Source organism: Tiliqua scincoides, chromosome 1, assembly GCF_035046505.1.
Source record: "Tiliqua scincoides isolate rTilSci1 chromosome 1, rTilSci1.hap2, whole genome shotgun sequence".
Lineage (NCBI taxonomy): Eukaryota > Metazoa > Chordata > Lepidosauria > Squamata > Scincidae > Tiliqua > Tiliqua scincoides.
In genome coordinates this window covers 312,272,813-312,289,273 of record NC_089821.1, presented here as the reverse complement: position 1 = coordinate 312,289,273, position 16,461 = coordinate 312,272,813, and the positions used below count along the sequence as shown (strand labels likewise).

General features: G+C 48.0%; 1 protein-coding gene across 1 annotated transcript in view; it reads left to right on the top strand.

The window, feature by feature from the left end:
• MDGA2 (MAM domain containing glycosylphosphatidylinositol anchor 2) overlaps window positions 1–16,461 on the top strand; it is a 385,901-nt gene that overhangs the window by 142,240 nt on the left and 227,200 nt on the right. The window contains 1 exon segment of the mRNA XM_066630339.1: window positions 1,809–1,948. Coding sequence (XP_066486436.1) covers window positions 1,809–1,948 — 140 coding nt within the window.

Here is a 16,461-nt window from a genome sequence, read left to right as displayed (position 1 = left end):
ATAGTGGAGGAGGGTAGCTAACCTGGCCAAAGAGCTTCAGATAGCTTCAGAATGGCTACAGATAGCTGAGAACAATGGCACAGTGTAAGTTGCACTCATGTTTCCATGGATAAGCAAATTATTAATAACCGTATCCTACTGAACTCTCAATTTGGTGCCAACTGGTCTGTGCCATCCCCAGGCAACAGGAAGAGACCTGACCACAGGTTGTTAAGAACATAAGAACAGCCCCACTGGATCAGGCCATAGGCCCATCTAGTCCAGCTTCCTGTATCTCACAGTGGCCCACCAATGTTGGCTGCAATGCGGCTGCATCAGTGCTCAGAAGTTAGTTAGGATTCGGCCCTTGGTTTCATTGGACCACCTGCTTCTAGCACTGTGAGAACGGAAGAGGAACGTCTCTCTCACTCCACCCTCTCCACACCAGGCATCATTTTTATGTCCCGGTCATGCCCATTTTAGCCAGGCAGAAAAGCCCCAAGTGCCATAGCTGTCGGTTTCCAAGATTAGTTGCGTAAGGAGTGGATGGGATTGGTCCCCACATGCTAACCGCTTAATTTTATAGCCCCCGTTAAAGTGATTCTTTTGCTTAACGAGTACGATCATACATTTTGAGCCATATACGCCATAAAAATAACATTCATGAAAAGTTAATTTTTGTAAATTAAGCCCCAAATATCTTCAGCTCAAATTAAGAAAGTAAAATTCCCTTGAAGGGGTTCCCCGTGATTAATACCAATGAGGATGGATGTGCCCTGATCCACTCACTCCTGGTAGTCTTGGAAACTCAGATGTGCGCAATGAGCCTTCCCACCTGCAGGGGCTTTCCTGCTCACTTTAATGAAAGAGTTGAACCTGTGCATGCATTCCAGACTGCCTCCCCTCCCCCATGAAAGGGAATGGGGAATCTCATTTCTGCAGTAAGTCTCTTATACCAGGATTTACAGGACTGGAAGGTGCCCTGGGTGACTCCTTTAGCTCATGCTGAAGAAGTGTCACCTGGTGTGGCTCTCATCTCTGCCATATGCTCCCTGCATGGGCAGGCCATTCAGCCTCAGCTTGTAGTATGGAGATTTAGGGAGGGGTCGTGGCTCAATGAAGCAGCCCCTGCTTTCCATGCCAGAAGATCCCAGCCCTGGCAGCATCCCTGGTTTGTGCCAGTGATCCCAAGCTCATTTTGACCCTCAGTCTGAAGAGTCACGCTGTTGTGATTGCCAAGAGGACAGATACGAACTGTATTTTGAGCACACAAAACAGTGCTCAGATTATTCTTGGGTACCCTGGTACAAGCCTGGTAACACTGAATGTCATGTCACTGCTGACAGCCATAAAGGACCTTACACTGCTGTAATGGTAGTTCTGGCATTGCAAGATCACTGTCACTCAACCTGCTATCTAGAATGCCAGATGCAAGGGAGGGCACTAGGATGTAGGTCTCTTGGTGTCTTGTTGTGCTCCCTGAGGCATCTGGTGGGCCACTGTGAGATACAGGAAGCTGGACTAGATGGGCCTGTGGCCTGATCCAGCAGGGTTGTTCTTATGTTCTTAAGGTCCTCATAGGCTTGGGCTATCAGTCTCGCACCATCCCTGGCTGGAGGGTCACAGACATGCCAGCTGCTCTGTTGACCCAGTGGCTGAACAATGCGCTTTCTCTCAGGCCACCATCTCAATCCCAGAACAACAAGAAACCTGTCCTGTCACCTGTCAATCAAGCAAATTGTGCACTCCCAATTTGCTTGAGCAGACACTGCGGAGGCTTCCTTGCTCTGTTGTTTTGCTGATCTGTTTCCTTCTGGTTGCTTCCACAGCCCCGCCCACAGTGAGGATTAACCATTCGGGTCTGGCCTGCAACATTGAGGAGGAGCGCTACTCGGAGCGAGTGTACACCATCCGCGAAGGGGAGACGCTGGAGCTGATGTGTCTGGTGACAGGCCACCCACGGCCACAGGTGAGCCTCCTGCTGTGATGTGTGCAACCCACATTCCTCTCTGAATGGCCCCGCTGTCTATGCTAGTACTCTGGACCAGAGCAAAAAAGTGGTCCTACCTGCGCCAGCCATTTGGCAAGCCACTGCTGGGAGGTGGAGAGGAATGTTCTGCAGTCCCCCAAGTAGTACATTAGTAATACCAACATGTGACTGAATACTGTATTAGCCTGTTTGTATAGACATCAGAGGGACTAGCTTGGTGCTCTCTGTGCACTTGGGCACATTCAGGGAGAAACTCTTGTGGTGTGTTCTTACTTGGATTCTACCATTTAGAAAGAAGTAGGGGGGAGACAGGGCTGCAGGTTTGAATGAATCAAAAACTTCTTGGCTGCGAAGATTAAAAGAGAGGCTTCCCCACAGTTCCCCATGAAGCAGCAGTGGGGTTGGATTGTTTCACAAACAACATACCTTACTGCACCTCATACTTAGCAATTTTGCTCAATATGAGAAAAATGTTACTGATTGTGCTTTTTAAAATACATGTAACATGCATACCGGTGGGGGGAGGGGGGAGAGAAGTAATGTGCAGGGATCTTGTGTAGTGGCCGATGGCACAGTGGGGAAAGGAAAGGGGAGGTGAGGGGCATTGAAAAGGGTCTGTTTTTGTGCTCAAGAAGAATGATTCAAAACTGAGGTCTAGATGGACTTGCTCTCTCACACCTTAAGCCAGATATCCACTCTAGTCACCACCCCATTTATCTCCCTTCCTGCACCTTTCCAGCCTCCTGCCCACCCCCCACACCAGCTCACTGATGTCAGGGCCAGTAGTGTAGCTAGAGGGGTGCAAATCACTAAGTTTTGCAGGCGCCTGAAAGTGCTGTGCAAGTGGCCCCTGCCCCTCCCTCCGTTCTGGAAGAGGGGCTGCTTGCACGGCACAGTCAGGTGCCTGCCAAACTTAGTGATTTGCACCCCTCTAGCTACACCACTAGTCAGGGCTCTAGTGGTGGCCATTGTCACTCAACCTCGGCTGCTCACTGTTTACAAGCAGTGGCTAGCCTGAACTCCGTGGCACATCATATTTTGCAACAGCCGTAAAGCACGCTGAGCCTTTGGGTCACATGTTTGGGCAACACAGTGAGTGGTTCCTTTGTGGGTGCGTGTGCTCAGCCGCAAGTCATGTGTGCTGGCAGCCTTGTTGCATATATGATGGCAGTATCGGGCACTTCTGCTGGAGGAATGCACGTTCTACTGTGAATCCACCAGTTAGGATGGGGTTGTTAGTGAACTAGGTTTGAAGTCTGCTGAATCAATAGAGAAGTTATATTGGAAGAATTTTGGGTGCAGCCCAGCAATGCCTGTTGTGTGCTTAAGGGCTGGGGAAACTGTGGAAGGCTGTACAAGGACAGCTACTTACCCATAATTGTCCAAAGGGCTGTGCATTTGCCTTGTGACAGAGAAAAAATCAAAAGAGGGGGATCCTTCTGAGGATTTCAAAGGGGGAAGTTTTGATGCTCTAGCGATGTACCAACCACACAATGCTCGCAAGTCCTGGTGGGGGGTGTGCTCAACTCTGTGGAAGTTTCCTAGCACAGCCAAAGCAAGAAGTAAACACATTTCTTTCTGGCTTTCTTTTAGGTTCTGGTGGGCCTTTAGAGATAGAAAAACTTCCACACAGCTGCCTCTGCTGTTTGAGGCAAAACAAATATGATTTGCACAGAACCCCCAAGGACTCTGGGGAAAGGGCTTTTTCATCTCATAAAATAAACAAATTAGATGGGAATGACAAAAAAAGAACAGAAACATGGAAAGAAAAATGTTTTGTGCGCCACTAATCCTAATTTAATCCCTCTGGGGAAAAGACAGAGGGACAGAAAGCGGGTACAACCATTTGTCCTCGTGGTTAGACATGACCTCTAAAGTAGGGGTTTAGATTCCAGTGGTACCATCCATCACCATTTAGTATCAGGAAAACCGGCTGCCCTTGTGAGTCAAGGAAGACGGCTGTGGCCTCATGATTTCCTTATCACTTTCATGTACAAATGGCGCTATTGACTTATTGGTTTTATGTCTGCCGGCTGCTGTGAGTGTACCTGTTTGCAGAAACGAGGGCGCTCAGGCCTGTGCATGTGTGCCCATTTTCAGTCGAATGTCCCTCGCCTGGAGCATAGGGTCGTGTTCGGTGCCTGCCCTCACCCCCAAGGATGTAACAGTGCAGATTATCCGGGGAGAGCCAGTCCTTGCTTTCCAAACCGCTTCGGTTCAGACAGGCCACTCTGAGTCAGAGTGAGCGCCAGGAAGCTTTTTATATGGTTGTCTAGAGAGGGACTATTTTAAGCAGCCCAAGATAATGATGCTGCCGGAGCAGCTAAACTCGTTGGCAAAACTAGCTTATCGCGGCTTCGGCAGGCCACGCGGATTGATGTGCTTCCTCCCGACACGTCTTCATTTTCTCATCTCGGACCTTGGATGGAAAATTGATTTCAGTTCATTTTATGAGTTTATGGCTCTCTCTCCCTCTCTCGCTCCATCTCACACTTTGATCAGCCTCCCTCCCTCCCTCCCACCCTCCATCGCTCTGCGTTTCTCTCTTGCAGCGACATGAGGAGCTACTGAAAGAGGAGGAGGGATGAGAGAGAGTGAACGAGGGGGGAGCACCTTGCATTCTGCTTCTGCCCCGGTTTCACTAGGTGGCCTTAAGCAACCCACTCTCTCACCCAACCCTGAACGTGGACGTAATCATACCGGCACCTTACACAGTTGTTGTAAGGATGACAAGAAAATAATGTCCAATCGGTTCTCTTTATATGTGAATTTGCTTGTCCATGGGGGGCAGAACTGCCACCTCCCCGTTGTTATCTGTGACTGTTCTTGTTATCCATGAATACTGTGCCAGTGCACTCAGGGAGGGGTAAGGTTGCTATGAACAGGAAGGTGGGCTGAGGCTACAGGAGGAGGAGAAGAGACAGTGGCCTCCTCATGACCAGAAGGCAGACGCAGAAGTGCTTGTGCTTGGGTGGGAGAAAGAGATTCATATAAAACCAAAGGGGAGCAGGTTGCGGTAATCACGTTTAGTTCATTATGCTCATTTTTTTTAAAGAAGAAATTGGGTCAATTTCCAGAATCAAATGGGCACTGGTATCGGCCTGTGGAGAACTGGACACATTTGTCTCCATTTCCAGACTTGTCCCACTATTTTGGGGATTCCAGGTGAACCTTCACAACCCTGGTGATGATGAAAAGCCAATGATGAGAGGTCTCTAGAAGGCTACCTGAGGACTGCTCTGGGGCTGAGCCGGGCCCAGGGAAGGAGCCAAGAGACAGGTGGAGAAGGAGGACAGGTGAAGATACCCGCTTCCCACTGCTGAACTCTTGAGGCTTCGTTGTTGGGCCAACAATGTCATTGAATTGAGGGATAGCATTGAGAATTGAGGGATAGCATCAGGTGTAGAAATAATAATAATAATAATAATATTACAGGTATTTATATACCGCCTTTCATGGTCTTCAGATTTCTCCTCAGACTTTATTTCAAGGCGGTTTACACAGGCAGGCTTTACTAAATCCCTATAGGTATTTTTACAATTGACAAAGGTTCTGTCTTTCAAGAATTACAGCATTTCAGATGGATCCTTTTATGATCTGGTATCACATTCTGGCCTCCAGTTTCCTCCCACGCAAGCTGACAATCCTTCATATCGCACTTGAGGGGCGGCCAAAGAGCAGATGGAAAAACTTGGCTCGGCTTGTCAGCTGCTTCAAGGTCTCGCCCTTCACGGTGCCGGTGGCCTCGAACTAGCGACCTTCAGCTGTTATCTTCAGGCAAACGGAGGCTCTACCCTCTAGACCAGACCTCCTGCCCTCCTGTGTAGATGACCCCTTGCTATCACCCAGCCCAATAGACTTCAAGTTAAGATTCAGGGTCATAAAGTTCACAGAGTGTACGGTGAAGAAGGTCCCCTGGAACCTAACCCCATTTTCCCCATGATTCAGTATCTGTTAACTCAGTATCCACTAGTTTTCATAGGGATAGTTTTCCTATCCCTATGAAAACTGACTGCATGTGAAATACATGTCAACTGACCTTAAAGAGAGGTTTTTCCAAGAGAGCTGGCCAAGCTGCATGTGGACACCAGGTGGTGGGCTCACTCATTACCAAACTTCTATCCAGTGTGGAACGGACAAGGACCACCTTCTCCCACATGATCCTGCCGCTCAGTACATTCATTTTTCTTTGGTGGGTGGTGGCCAGAGACTGTGTGCTGTGGCACCCATATCAGGCAAGCCCTCCCCAAAAAGGTCCATCTACCTGAGCACAAGCTGTGTGGCCCATGGTTCTCAGGTGACTTACACCTTGATTGGTTGCTGCAGGAGTCATCAGCCTCATGCTTCACTTCGGAAAATGTAGAGTTATGGGTAGACATGCTTGTTTCCAGTGAGTAAGGTAGGTTTGCAGCCCAAGTCTTACTGAATATAATGGACTTTCTTCTGAGTAAAATAAATAGCACCATTTTCAAACACCTCTAGTTATGGGTGACTCTTGATTTTCTGAGCTCTGTGTGTCTCATGCCTCCCTCCTAGCCTACCTGGCACGTGTGAGGGGTGAGGAATGGAGGTGCACCTGCACATAAGGACCCCAAATTCTTGAAGCCTCAGAGTCCTGGAATTGACCCTGCACCTGGTGCTACACTTGTACTCCTTATGGCAAAGCCCTCTATGTGCTCAGGCCTTCAGCGCAGGAACCAGCTCTTTGAATGGCTCCTTCTTTTTGCTTTCCATTGGTCGTACTCATTTTGTTCACCTGTTATTGTTCATGCTGGCCTGGCAGGAGAAGACAAGACCCACAGCAGGATCCCTGCACTTTCAGCAGCTGTGGGACAGGCGGAGCTTTTCAGCCCATGGAATTTGCCTCTCAGGAAAGAAGGAAGGACTTTGAATCCAAAGCTCTTCTGTGGGGCTGCCACTGTGGTCTCAGCTGGACTGCCACTGTGGTCTCAGCTGGAACTTGCCTTGCAGAGATACCAAGACCGTATTAATGCCTGAATAATTTTTTAAAAACTGTTTCCATGGCAACTAATGGACCACTTAATGGATAAAATTAGCATCTTGCCTGGCGTGGTGCAAGGGAGTGCTGCAAAATAGGCATTCAAATAATTCACCAAAGTGTTCAATATTGCAAGGCTGAAAATTATCCAAAACCCACAAAGGCCCTGTGGAATGGGAGTGCTGTGTGGGGGAGAAAAGGTTATCTAGGCTGTCAGTCAGCTGCATGATTCACGTGAGGGGCTTGTCTTTGGTATTAATTTGGAAAGATACCCAGTGTATCAACTGAGTGACCTATTCCCTAAAGGGAGAAATGACTTCTCCTGTACTGCCTGGTCTCTCAAAGAAGCTGCCTGGGAAGAGTTCAAGACCATCAACAGCAAGTCCTTCTCATCTCCCGTGACTGAGATATGGAGCTCACTATTCCAAGACATGGTGGTGGCCACTATTTCAGGTGACACCGAATGATGGGATAAAATACAGTGATTGAGACAAGTACCTCTCAGAGCTGGAGGCCTGGAGTGTGTCAGGGCCCCACAAGCCTCCCCGGTTACCACCAGCAGTGAACAATGGTGGGCAACAGCTCCTCCCACCCTCCACTTAAACCAATGGTTGCAGTTTTGGCATAGCTGCACCTTATTTCCCTTGCATCTTTGAAGCGACTGACACATTCCATCCCATTCACCAAAGAAGAGCTTCATAAGAAGAGCCCCACTGGATCAGGCCAAAGGCCCTTCTAGTGCAGCTTCCTATATCTCACAGTAGCCCACCAGATGCTTCAGGGAACACACTAGACAACAGACACAACCTGCATCCTGGTGCCCTCCCCTGCATCTGGCGATCTGAGGCAGCCTAAAACCAGGAACTTGCACATACCTATCATGACTTGTAACCTGTGATGAATTTTTCCTCCAGAAATGTGTCCAATTCCTTCTTAAAGGGTCGGTGGTGGCGGCAGCCCCTTCTTCTCCTGGCTTCTCCAAGGGGCATCCCCTGGAAGCCCATAATCACCCAAAGACTTCTGTGGGGGGGGGGAGGTTTCCAGTACAACTGGGGGTGTTCCGCACAGTAGCAGTGTCAATCTCTTGCCTGCCTTGGGCTTCCACTGCCAGCAGTACTGAGGGGCTTTTGGCTACATCCTGTGTGGAGGGGCTCTCTGATGGGGTGCACCCTCAGCTGGGGTCCTGCCTGGCCAGCTCTATTGCTTGACTGTGTTTGGCTGGTTTTTATTCTTTTATTTATTACTGGTCTGATGTTTTGTTTTCAGCTGCCTCTGTTGTTAGCCTCTTTGGAGCGCAGGTCCACCCGCTTTGCAATAGCAAGATTTTGAACCACTAAGGCTGCAATCTTAACCTAGCAAGTAAGCCCCATTTTGACACTAAGGGACTTTCTGTTGAGTTAGCATTCATGCAGCTGAACACAGGGATAGATGAAGCTGTCTGGGTGAGGTCCCGGTTCCTGATGTGCACACCCAGATCTTTCCAACTGTACTTGGAGATGCTGCCAGGGATTGGACCTGGGTCCTTGATAAAGCAGGTGCTCATCTAGATCAGATGGTACAAACTGCCAGAGAGGAGATTTCAGTTTGGATATTAGAAAGAAATTCCTGATGGTTGGGACGGTTCGGCAGTGGAACAGATTGCCGGGAAGGGGGGGGTGGATTCTTCTTACTGGAGATTTTCAAGCAGAGGGTGGACAGGCAGCTGCTGGAGATGCTCAAGGAGGATTTCCTGCTACAGGCAGGGGGTTGATGACCTTGTAGGTCGTACCAACTCTGTGATTCTACCATGCTCTTCATCAACAACTGAGGATGGCTCCAGTCAGATGCCACAACCAAATCATGGTTTCATGCAGGGCCAACACCTGCCTTCTGAAGGCCCTTATTAAAAAGCCCTTCATGGGACACTTCCTACTTGGGTGTACTCCAGAGAGCTGCTCTGCCCTCACCACACAAAGGCTATGGCACAGAGGGACTTTCAGGAATCAGCAGTGGGTCCTTCTGAGGACTCTGGGCCCTGAGCAGCTTCCCAACAAGTAACTCCTGATATGGCCATCAGTGTTCTCCTTTCAACCTGATTCCACCCTATACTTCCTGGTATATGGTAACCACACTTTTGCCCTGACAGCTCAATTTTGCAAATTAGGGTTGCTACTAATTCTGATTTACCACCAAACCAACATCAGCAGCCATGGTTTGGAGTTGGTTTCCATTTCTGGTTTGGAGGCAAATTACTGTTTTGTGGTAACCATAACTTGCCTATTTGAACAGGTGAAGGGCAGAGGAAGCCTATAGTGCACTCTGCTGCTGCTGGGATCCACCCCATCCAGCCCCCAAACCATCCTCTGCCCTCCCCAAACTTCCTGCAACCCCCCATGGCCTGTCCCCACTGCCATCTTTACCTGCTCTGGTGCAGGCTGCGTCCATCAGTGGTGGGCATGTGGAGCTACAGACCATTGGCGCCAGTGAAGCCGCACCATTTACAATAGTGGAACACAAGCTTCACCATTGTAAGGAGCCGATAGGGCTGGGCTGCCAGTTATCCAAATCCTACCTATCCTTAAGACTTTCTTTACTTCTTCAGAGCTGCCAACCCTTCCAGCTTAGATCAGGAGACACCCACATTTTGGGGTGAACCCCCACAGCATCTCCTCCGCTTAGCAATCTGCTCCTCCAGTCTTTTTTGGAAGAGTAATTATCAGCCAAACTAATTGCTCACTTGCAAAATAATCAACTAAAATGAAATTAAGCAATATTCCAAGAAGGAAAGAAAGAGCTCGTTTGTTTAACAAAATTTCCTTTCCATATACAACACTGCAGAGATTTCTCCTCTTTGGAGTCTCAGCTTGTATAACAGTATTATATTAGTTCATTCCGCAAAATGATTTGCTCTGTTAAATCTCATTTCCTTGTTTCACTTATAACCAGGCCTTACTTTGGATGTTTAAAAGGGACCTCCTTTTATTCCCAAAACCTACCATTCAATCCAAAGGCAATTTATTATTTTGTGCCAAACCCAATTGACAACATTTTCCCTTAGACTTGGTCCATCATAATCACATTATGCCTTCATTAGTGGCGCATGTAATAAAAATGAGATCTATAAAAGACAGCCTCCCAAATGGCATTTGGAGAATAACAGCACGCAAACCTTGTTAGTTCAGTCCACAGCACTAAGCAAAGAGTCAGGCGTGATTAACTACACGGGGGACAAGGCAAACAAAAGGCTCACATGGATCAGTGTTTGCAGTAGGTTCCGCCATACTCTTCTCAGAACAGTTATGAAGAAAGCAAGAAACCTGCAGAGTTATCAGAAAGCCCTATCTGATTGGTCAGCAGAAGCCCCAGGTGTGCATGGTGTGGACACAATGATATCTTTCTCCTTTCTTACTGCTAGAGCTAATAGTTCTAGTCGTGTTCTAGTTCTAGTTGTGCAAGAGGAGAAAGAACTTCCCTCTACTAGAACTCCTGTTAGGCAGGAGAGTCAGAACAGACAAAATATTTATTTGTGATTAATCTGTATAACTCCTTGCCACTGGATGTTGTTATGGCACCTGAAAGCCTGGAGGTCTTTAAAAGGGGAGTGGTCAGTTTGGACAGATGGAAAAGTCCATCACAGTTTAGAAGAGCTTCCCAACGCCTCTGGTGGACTATTGTGAGATACAGAAGGCTGGACTAGATGGGCCCTTGGCCGGACCCAGCAGCCAGGCAGTAGCATAGCTAGAGCTGTGTCAAATGGTAAGTATTACAAGCTCCCAAATGCAAGTGTAAGCATTCCCTCTCACTTGCCCTCAGAGTCTGGGAGCCGTTTTGCACTGCTCTTGCTACTCTACTGCAGCCAGGCTCTTCTTGTGCTCTTGCATAAGAACGTATGCAAATTTGACAGTTTCAAGCACCAGCTGCAGGGCAGGAAAATGGAAGCATTTCATCCCACAAGGAACTCTGTGGGATTCCTGGTGACAGGAGGTGCTGTTAGCCACTGGCTTAGATGGCTTTAAAGGGGGGGGCGCAGTGGACAGATTCATGAAAGAGGGATCCATCAATGTCTATTTTGCTGTTGTAAGTCCAAAGGGAGGCAGAGGGTTGTTGGGCCGGGAAAACAGAGATGAGATCCAGCATGTTCTAGTGCCAGCGACATCCATCCCCTCCCCACTCAAAAGCTCCTGCCCCTGATAAATCTTGGTTCCTATTTTGCCTGCTGGGAAGATTTGAGAGATCTTATAAGACTTCTGTCCACTGCACACACTCTAGCATCCCTTCTAAAGATGTCAGTGTTGCTGAGGTGTGTTTATGTTCTAGCTTGGGGACAATCCAACCCAAGATAAAATCCAATGTCCCATGAAATGTGCTTGGCATGTTTAAAGTCATATCAAAGGTCTGAACAGCAGAGAGTGCAATGTAAACAAGCAAGAGAGTCATGACAGTCACTTCACTCACATACTTCAGACGCCAGGAGAGACTGGCTGCTGTTACTGCTGTGTAGCAGTGCAACATGATGACTTGTAGGATTCCCAGAGATGGGACAACATGTGCATGTTGGACCTGTATTGTCAGGTGAGATGGGGGTTGGCTTGTCCTGCTTTTGAACCAGAATTCCCTGGCGGAGGTTCAGGGACAGGACACGGCAAGCACCGAGAGCGTGAGAAATCCCCAGCTTATTTGTCACAGGCTTGGCAGTGCCTGCCGCCACAGACCAGCCTGCCCATCTGTTTTTCCCTTACAGAATAAGAAATGGAAGAAGGAGGCTTCAGCTGGTAGCCAGAAGTCCCAGCACGGAGTTCCTCCTCCCCCCACTGGCCAGCAAGCTGCCCCCAAGCCCTTCCTTGCATGGGTGACTCCATCCATGTGGCAATACCCTTTGGGCAATGTTAGTGCACACCAGGCTTCTGACTTGCTCACTGCTGCTTGTTGCTAACCAGCCCTTCTCTTCAACAGGAACAGCTGTGCTAAATATAGTCCTTCTCTTTAGGCCACTGCTGGGAACCAAGCAAAGACAATTCTCTTCCTGCAGCATGTCGGCATCTTTGCCCAGATCCTGCTCTGCTGCACAAAGCTGAGTGTGGGCAAACAGAAGTCTGCCTTTGAAGCTCAGCCTGTCATTTCACACCCCGCGTTCATTCATTCATTCACAATCTTTTGATCCTGCATTTCTCTCCCAAGTATCCAAGGTGGTGAACCAAATAAATTTCATCAGTGCACATCACTGTAAATAGAGTACATGCATACATATGAACTGCTATTCTGTAATGAGCAGTGTGTGGAACTAGCATGTGGAGACTCAGGTTCAAGTCCCAGTCAGCCATGAATTGTGCTGGATGACCCTGTATGCTACTGTAGGATCCTTAGAGGAAGTGTGGGACATAATGCAGCAAATAAGAAAGAACTGACTTTCTGTTTGGGTTGCTGCAAAGTTGGGTTACCTTAGAAGATGGCTTGGAAAATCCAGTTAATGCAAACTAGAACGGCTGCATTTCTGCTCAGAACCACATATAGGAAACCTAAGCTCCCAGTCTGAAAATGGGGTTGTGGCTCCTGTTCCAGTTTAACTCTCAAAGCCCTAAATTGCTTGAAGGAGAATTGCCATCTCCCAGACTAACCTGCCCTGCTATCATAAGACCCTCTTCAGAAGCCTTCCTTCCAGGCATAGGGCCTGCACAGTTCTGGGATCCCAGATCTGAAGTCTCTCCCCAGGAGGTCTGCCTGACTCTGAGTTGGATGTCGTTTTGAGGACCCTCGTTGACCTCAGGCCTTTGGATGCCATGGACACTTCTTGGCTGCTCTGTTAATACTGTGTGGCTAAATTGTTCTATTATTGCATTTTCAAATTGCACTAAAAGCTTTGGGGCTGAAAAGTGGAATATGAAATGTTGCAAATGAATAAATAAGAGCAGTAGCTGGAATGGCTGATTCAGAGTCCTCAGTACAGCAGTCAGAACAAGAGCAGCAAAAACTGCAGGTAGCCAGTGTCTCATTTCCCCCTTCCCTGCAAATGGCAGGCAGGCGAAACCACTGAACTGCTTTGGTCCTGTGAAAAGGTCCTGCCTTTTAACAAGGTCCTGCCTTGTTTAAAGCAAACAAGACTGGTATTGAGCAGACATTTCAGTACCTGGGTGTCACCATGGAGAAGGTCTTGCCTCTGATTGCCCTCTGTCAAACTATTGATGGGAGGGGCATCTAGACGAGGCCTCCAGTGACAAGCTCAGTGAATGGGGGCAGTGGAAGAAGGAGGCTTTTGTGCCTGGCTCCAGGCTGCCGAGGGCTTTCTTGGACACCAGCAGTGTTAAATTCTCTCTATAAACCATTGTGGGGCAGACCTGTAAGCATTTGGATGGCATTCTAAGGGCAGGGGACGTGTGCATCAGAACAGTGATTTTATGCAGCTGCTAATTAAACCAGTGATGCAATGGGTGGACTTGTGCCCAACACAGACATGCAGAAGCCTTGCTCACAGGCTAAGAGGACTGAAGAAATGTCTGTGCCAACAAGTGGCAGCACTCACATTGGTCGTAGGATTTTGCACAGAAACTTTTCCTCTGCTTGAGACTGGGATGCGGAACTCTCCAGTTCCATTGGCAGGTTCTGCATCTGGAGAGACTCTTCCAAAGAGACTTGTGTGGAACTGCAGGTACCAGGCCTCAGGTGGAATGTGCCTCTGACACTCTCCTTGCTCAAGCCCTCCAGGAGCCCCTCCACTTTGAAATGCTCTTTGTTACAAATTATGGCCTGGCGTAGTGACTAAGAGGCTTGGCTGGCATCCAGACCAACTGGGTTTGAACTCTGTCTCTGCCATGAACTCACTTAGTGGCCTCAAGCCAGCCACTCTCTCTCAGTCTCCCCCATCTACAATATGGGGATAATAATACTAACTGGCCTTACAGGGCTGTTGTAAGGTCAGTGTTAAGTCAATACACATGAAGCGGTTTGTACAGTCAGAGAGTGCTAAGCATTAAAGTCTCCATGGTCCGAATAACTTCAGGCCTGGAGCTTTGCAGCACCACAAGTGAGCAGGTATTCAGAGTAAGCAAGTCCAGACTCCTCTGGATATGTTTGTCTCTTGTAGGCAATAATGAAGTTTAATCAGCATCTATGTCAATTAAAACTGCACTTCCAGGACCTGCAGTTAGTTGGCAACCTTCAGTCTCGAAAGACTATGGTATCGCGCTCTGAAAGGTGGTTCTGGAACAGCGTCTAGTGTGGCTGAAAAGGCCGATTCGGGAGTGACCTGCAGTACTCTGACATGAAAGGAGCCTTTTATGTTTCACTTAATTGTGATCAAAGGAAGCTGCAAATGGGAGGTTAAAGGGGACTTTGCTTTTGTGGTTGTTGCAAATCTGGCTTGTTAAGTGACACTTTCTGTTTTTTCCAGAGAGTGGACTGTTTGCATCCTCTTGCCCAACTTGGGGTTGCGGCTGCTCATATACAGTAGCTAGAGAGGGTGCAAAGGTGTATGCCTCTGTTTTGTTCCCACCACCTGGAATGTCTCTGAAGGGGAGAGGGAGGGGCAGCTTGCATGCTGTGGTAAGTCTGCCTTCAAAACTTAGTGCTTTGCACCCTCTCTAGCTATCCCACTGACTTACAGACAGGGTAGTTCTGTCTGTTTCTCACTGTGGGCTCTACCACCCCATGGCTGTATGCTTACCCATACAGAACAGTTCCCTGCACACAGAGAACTAGCTTATCAGGAAGAAGGCTACTGTATAATCCTTCCTTCTGATATGCTAGGTTTTTTGTTTGTTTGTTTTTTGGGTGACATCAAAGAAGAGACTAAGGGTGCAATCCTAACCCCTTATGTCAGTGCTTTCCATCACTGACATAAGGGCAATGCAGCTCTGAGGTAAGGAACAAACATTCCCTTACTTTGAGGAGGCCTCCGTGAGTGCCACCCAACTGCAGGATGCAGCACATGCCCCATTGGCACCGCTATGCCAGTGCTGGAAAGCACTGACATAAGGGGTTAGGATTGCGCCCTAAAAGTGCCTGATGGTCCAGTGTGAGTCATGACAGGGGGTGGGTGGAATTTGAATCTAAGGGACCCTTGGTCCAAGTCTGGCATTCTTTCCATTGTACCACAATACCTCTCAGCAGGCTTGAGAATCAGAAATGATCTGCTGGCAGCACATCACCTCCGGGAAGGCCATCTCCTGGGTACATCCTTGGGCTTTAGTAGACTGTGAGCTGAGGTGTGGGAGAATACATGTTCATCCACCCTTTGGAGTTCAGTTGTCTTCATGCCTTTGTCACATGCCCTTTTGCATCATGAGGGATCATGAGGGTTTGCGTCACCCAGTGCGAGAGCTCATTGCATCACCCCATGATGGCCCTCCTCCCATACCAGACCATGCAGAATAAACGACAGTAGTATATGTACAGCCTAAATGCAGTGGCGTCACTAGGTTTGGTGTAACCACCTTTATCTTTATTTTAATATAGAACGGGCCAGATCACCCAAGAAATCAGTGGCCAACTGATGACACTGACACAACTGAATAAGGGCCCAATCCTATCCAACTTTCCAGCACCGGTGCAGCCGCAATGCAGCCCCAAGGTAAGGAAACAAATGTTTCCATACCTTAAGGAGGTCTCTGTGAGTGCCTCTCTACCACAGGATACAGTGCACACCCCATTGTCACAGTTGCACTGGCACTGGAAAATTGGATAGGATTGGGCCCTTAGAGTTCTGATATTCGCTCTGATACATGGAAATGAGAACTGACTCATACTAACAACTTATTGGTTCCCTGCTGTATCATAATAGCACCTCATTGGCTCTCATTGGTCAGTGTTGAGTTTAAAAATCCACTTTTTGTAATACAAGACAGTTGTGTTTTCTTTTTCTCGTTAATTAGCCATAACTTTAGATAGAATAAAGATAATTCAATATAGTTTGTTTCATTGCATTCTGCATTAAACTATGCATCAAATGATATATAACATGATGGTATTATTCATAAATACAAATTTTTCAAAAGGTTTCCAAAATTTTGGCCAGGAGTGGTGTCACCCCTCCCCCTAAGAATGTCACATGATGCAGACCGTACCCCATAGTGACACCACTGCCTTTCGGGGACTGGTTGACATCACCTCACCATTCAGAGAGCGAGTGCCTGACCTGCTCCTGGCCTGCTGAAACCTTCTCCAGCCTTCAGTCTTCAGAATGCAACAGAAGCCGGGCTGGTCCTTCCCTCTGCTTGCCTTAAGGAAGATGACCCTTGTTGATGACATTCTCGGCATCCCACTCCTATCTGAAGGCTGTACAAATAAAATGGGAGACAAAGGTTCGGCCTCTTCTCTATGTGTGCCTTACCCCATCCATGCACATGTCAATCACAGGAGAAGGATTATGGCTCCCACCTTCTTAAATGGCGTAATTAGGCATAATGACATGTTCAAATGATTGCACATATGAACACTAATTGCATAATTGAGGATAATTAAGCTGATGAGGTAAACACAGTATTAAGAGAAAAGCATGTCGAAAAACTCAAGGAAATTGGTG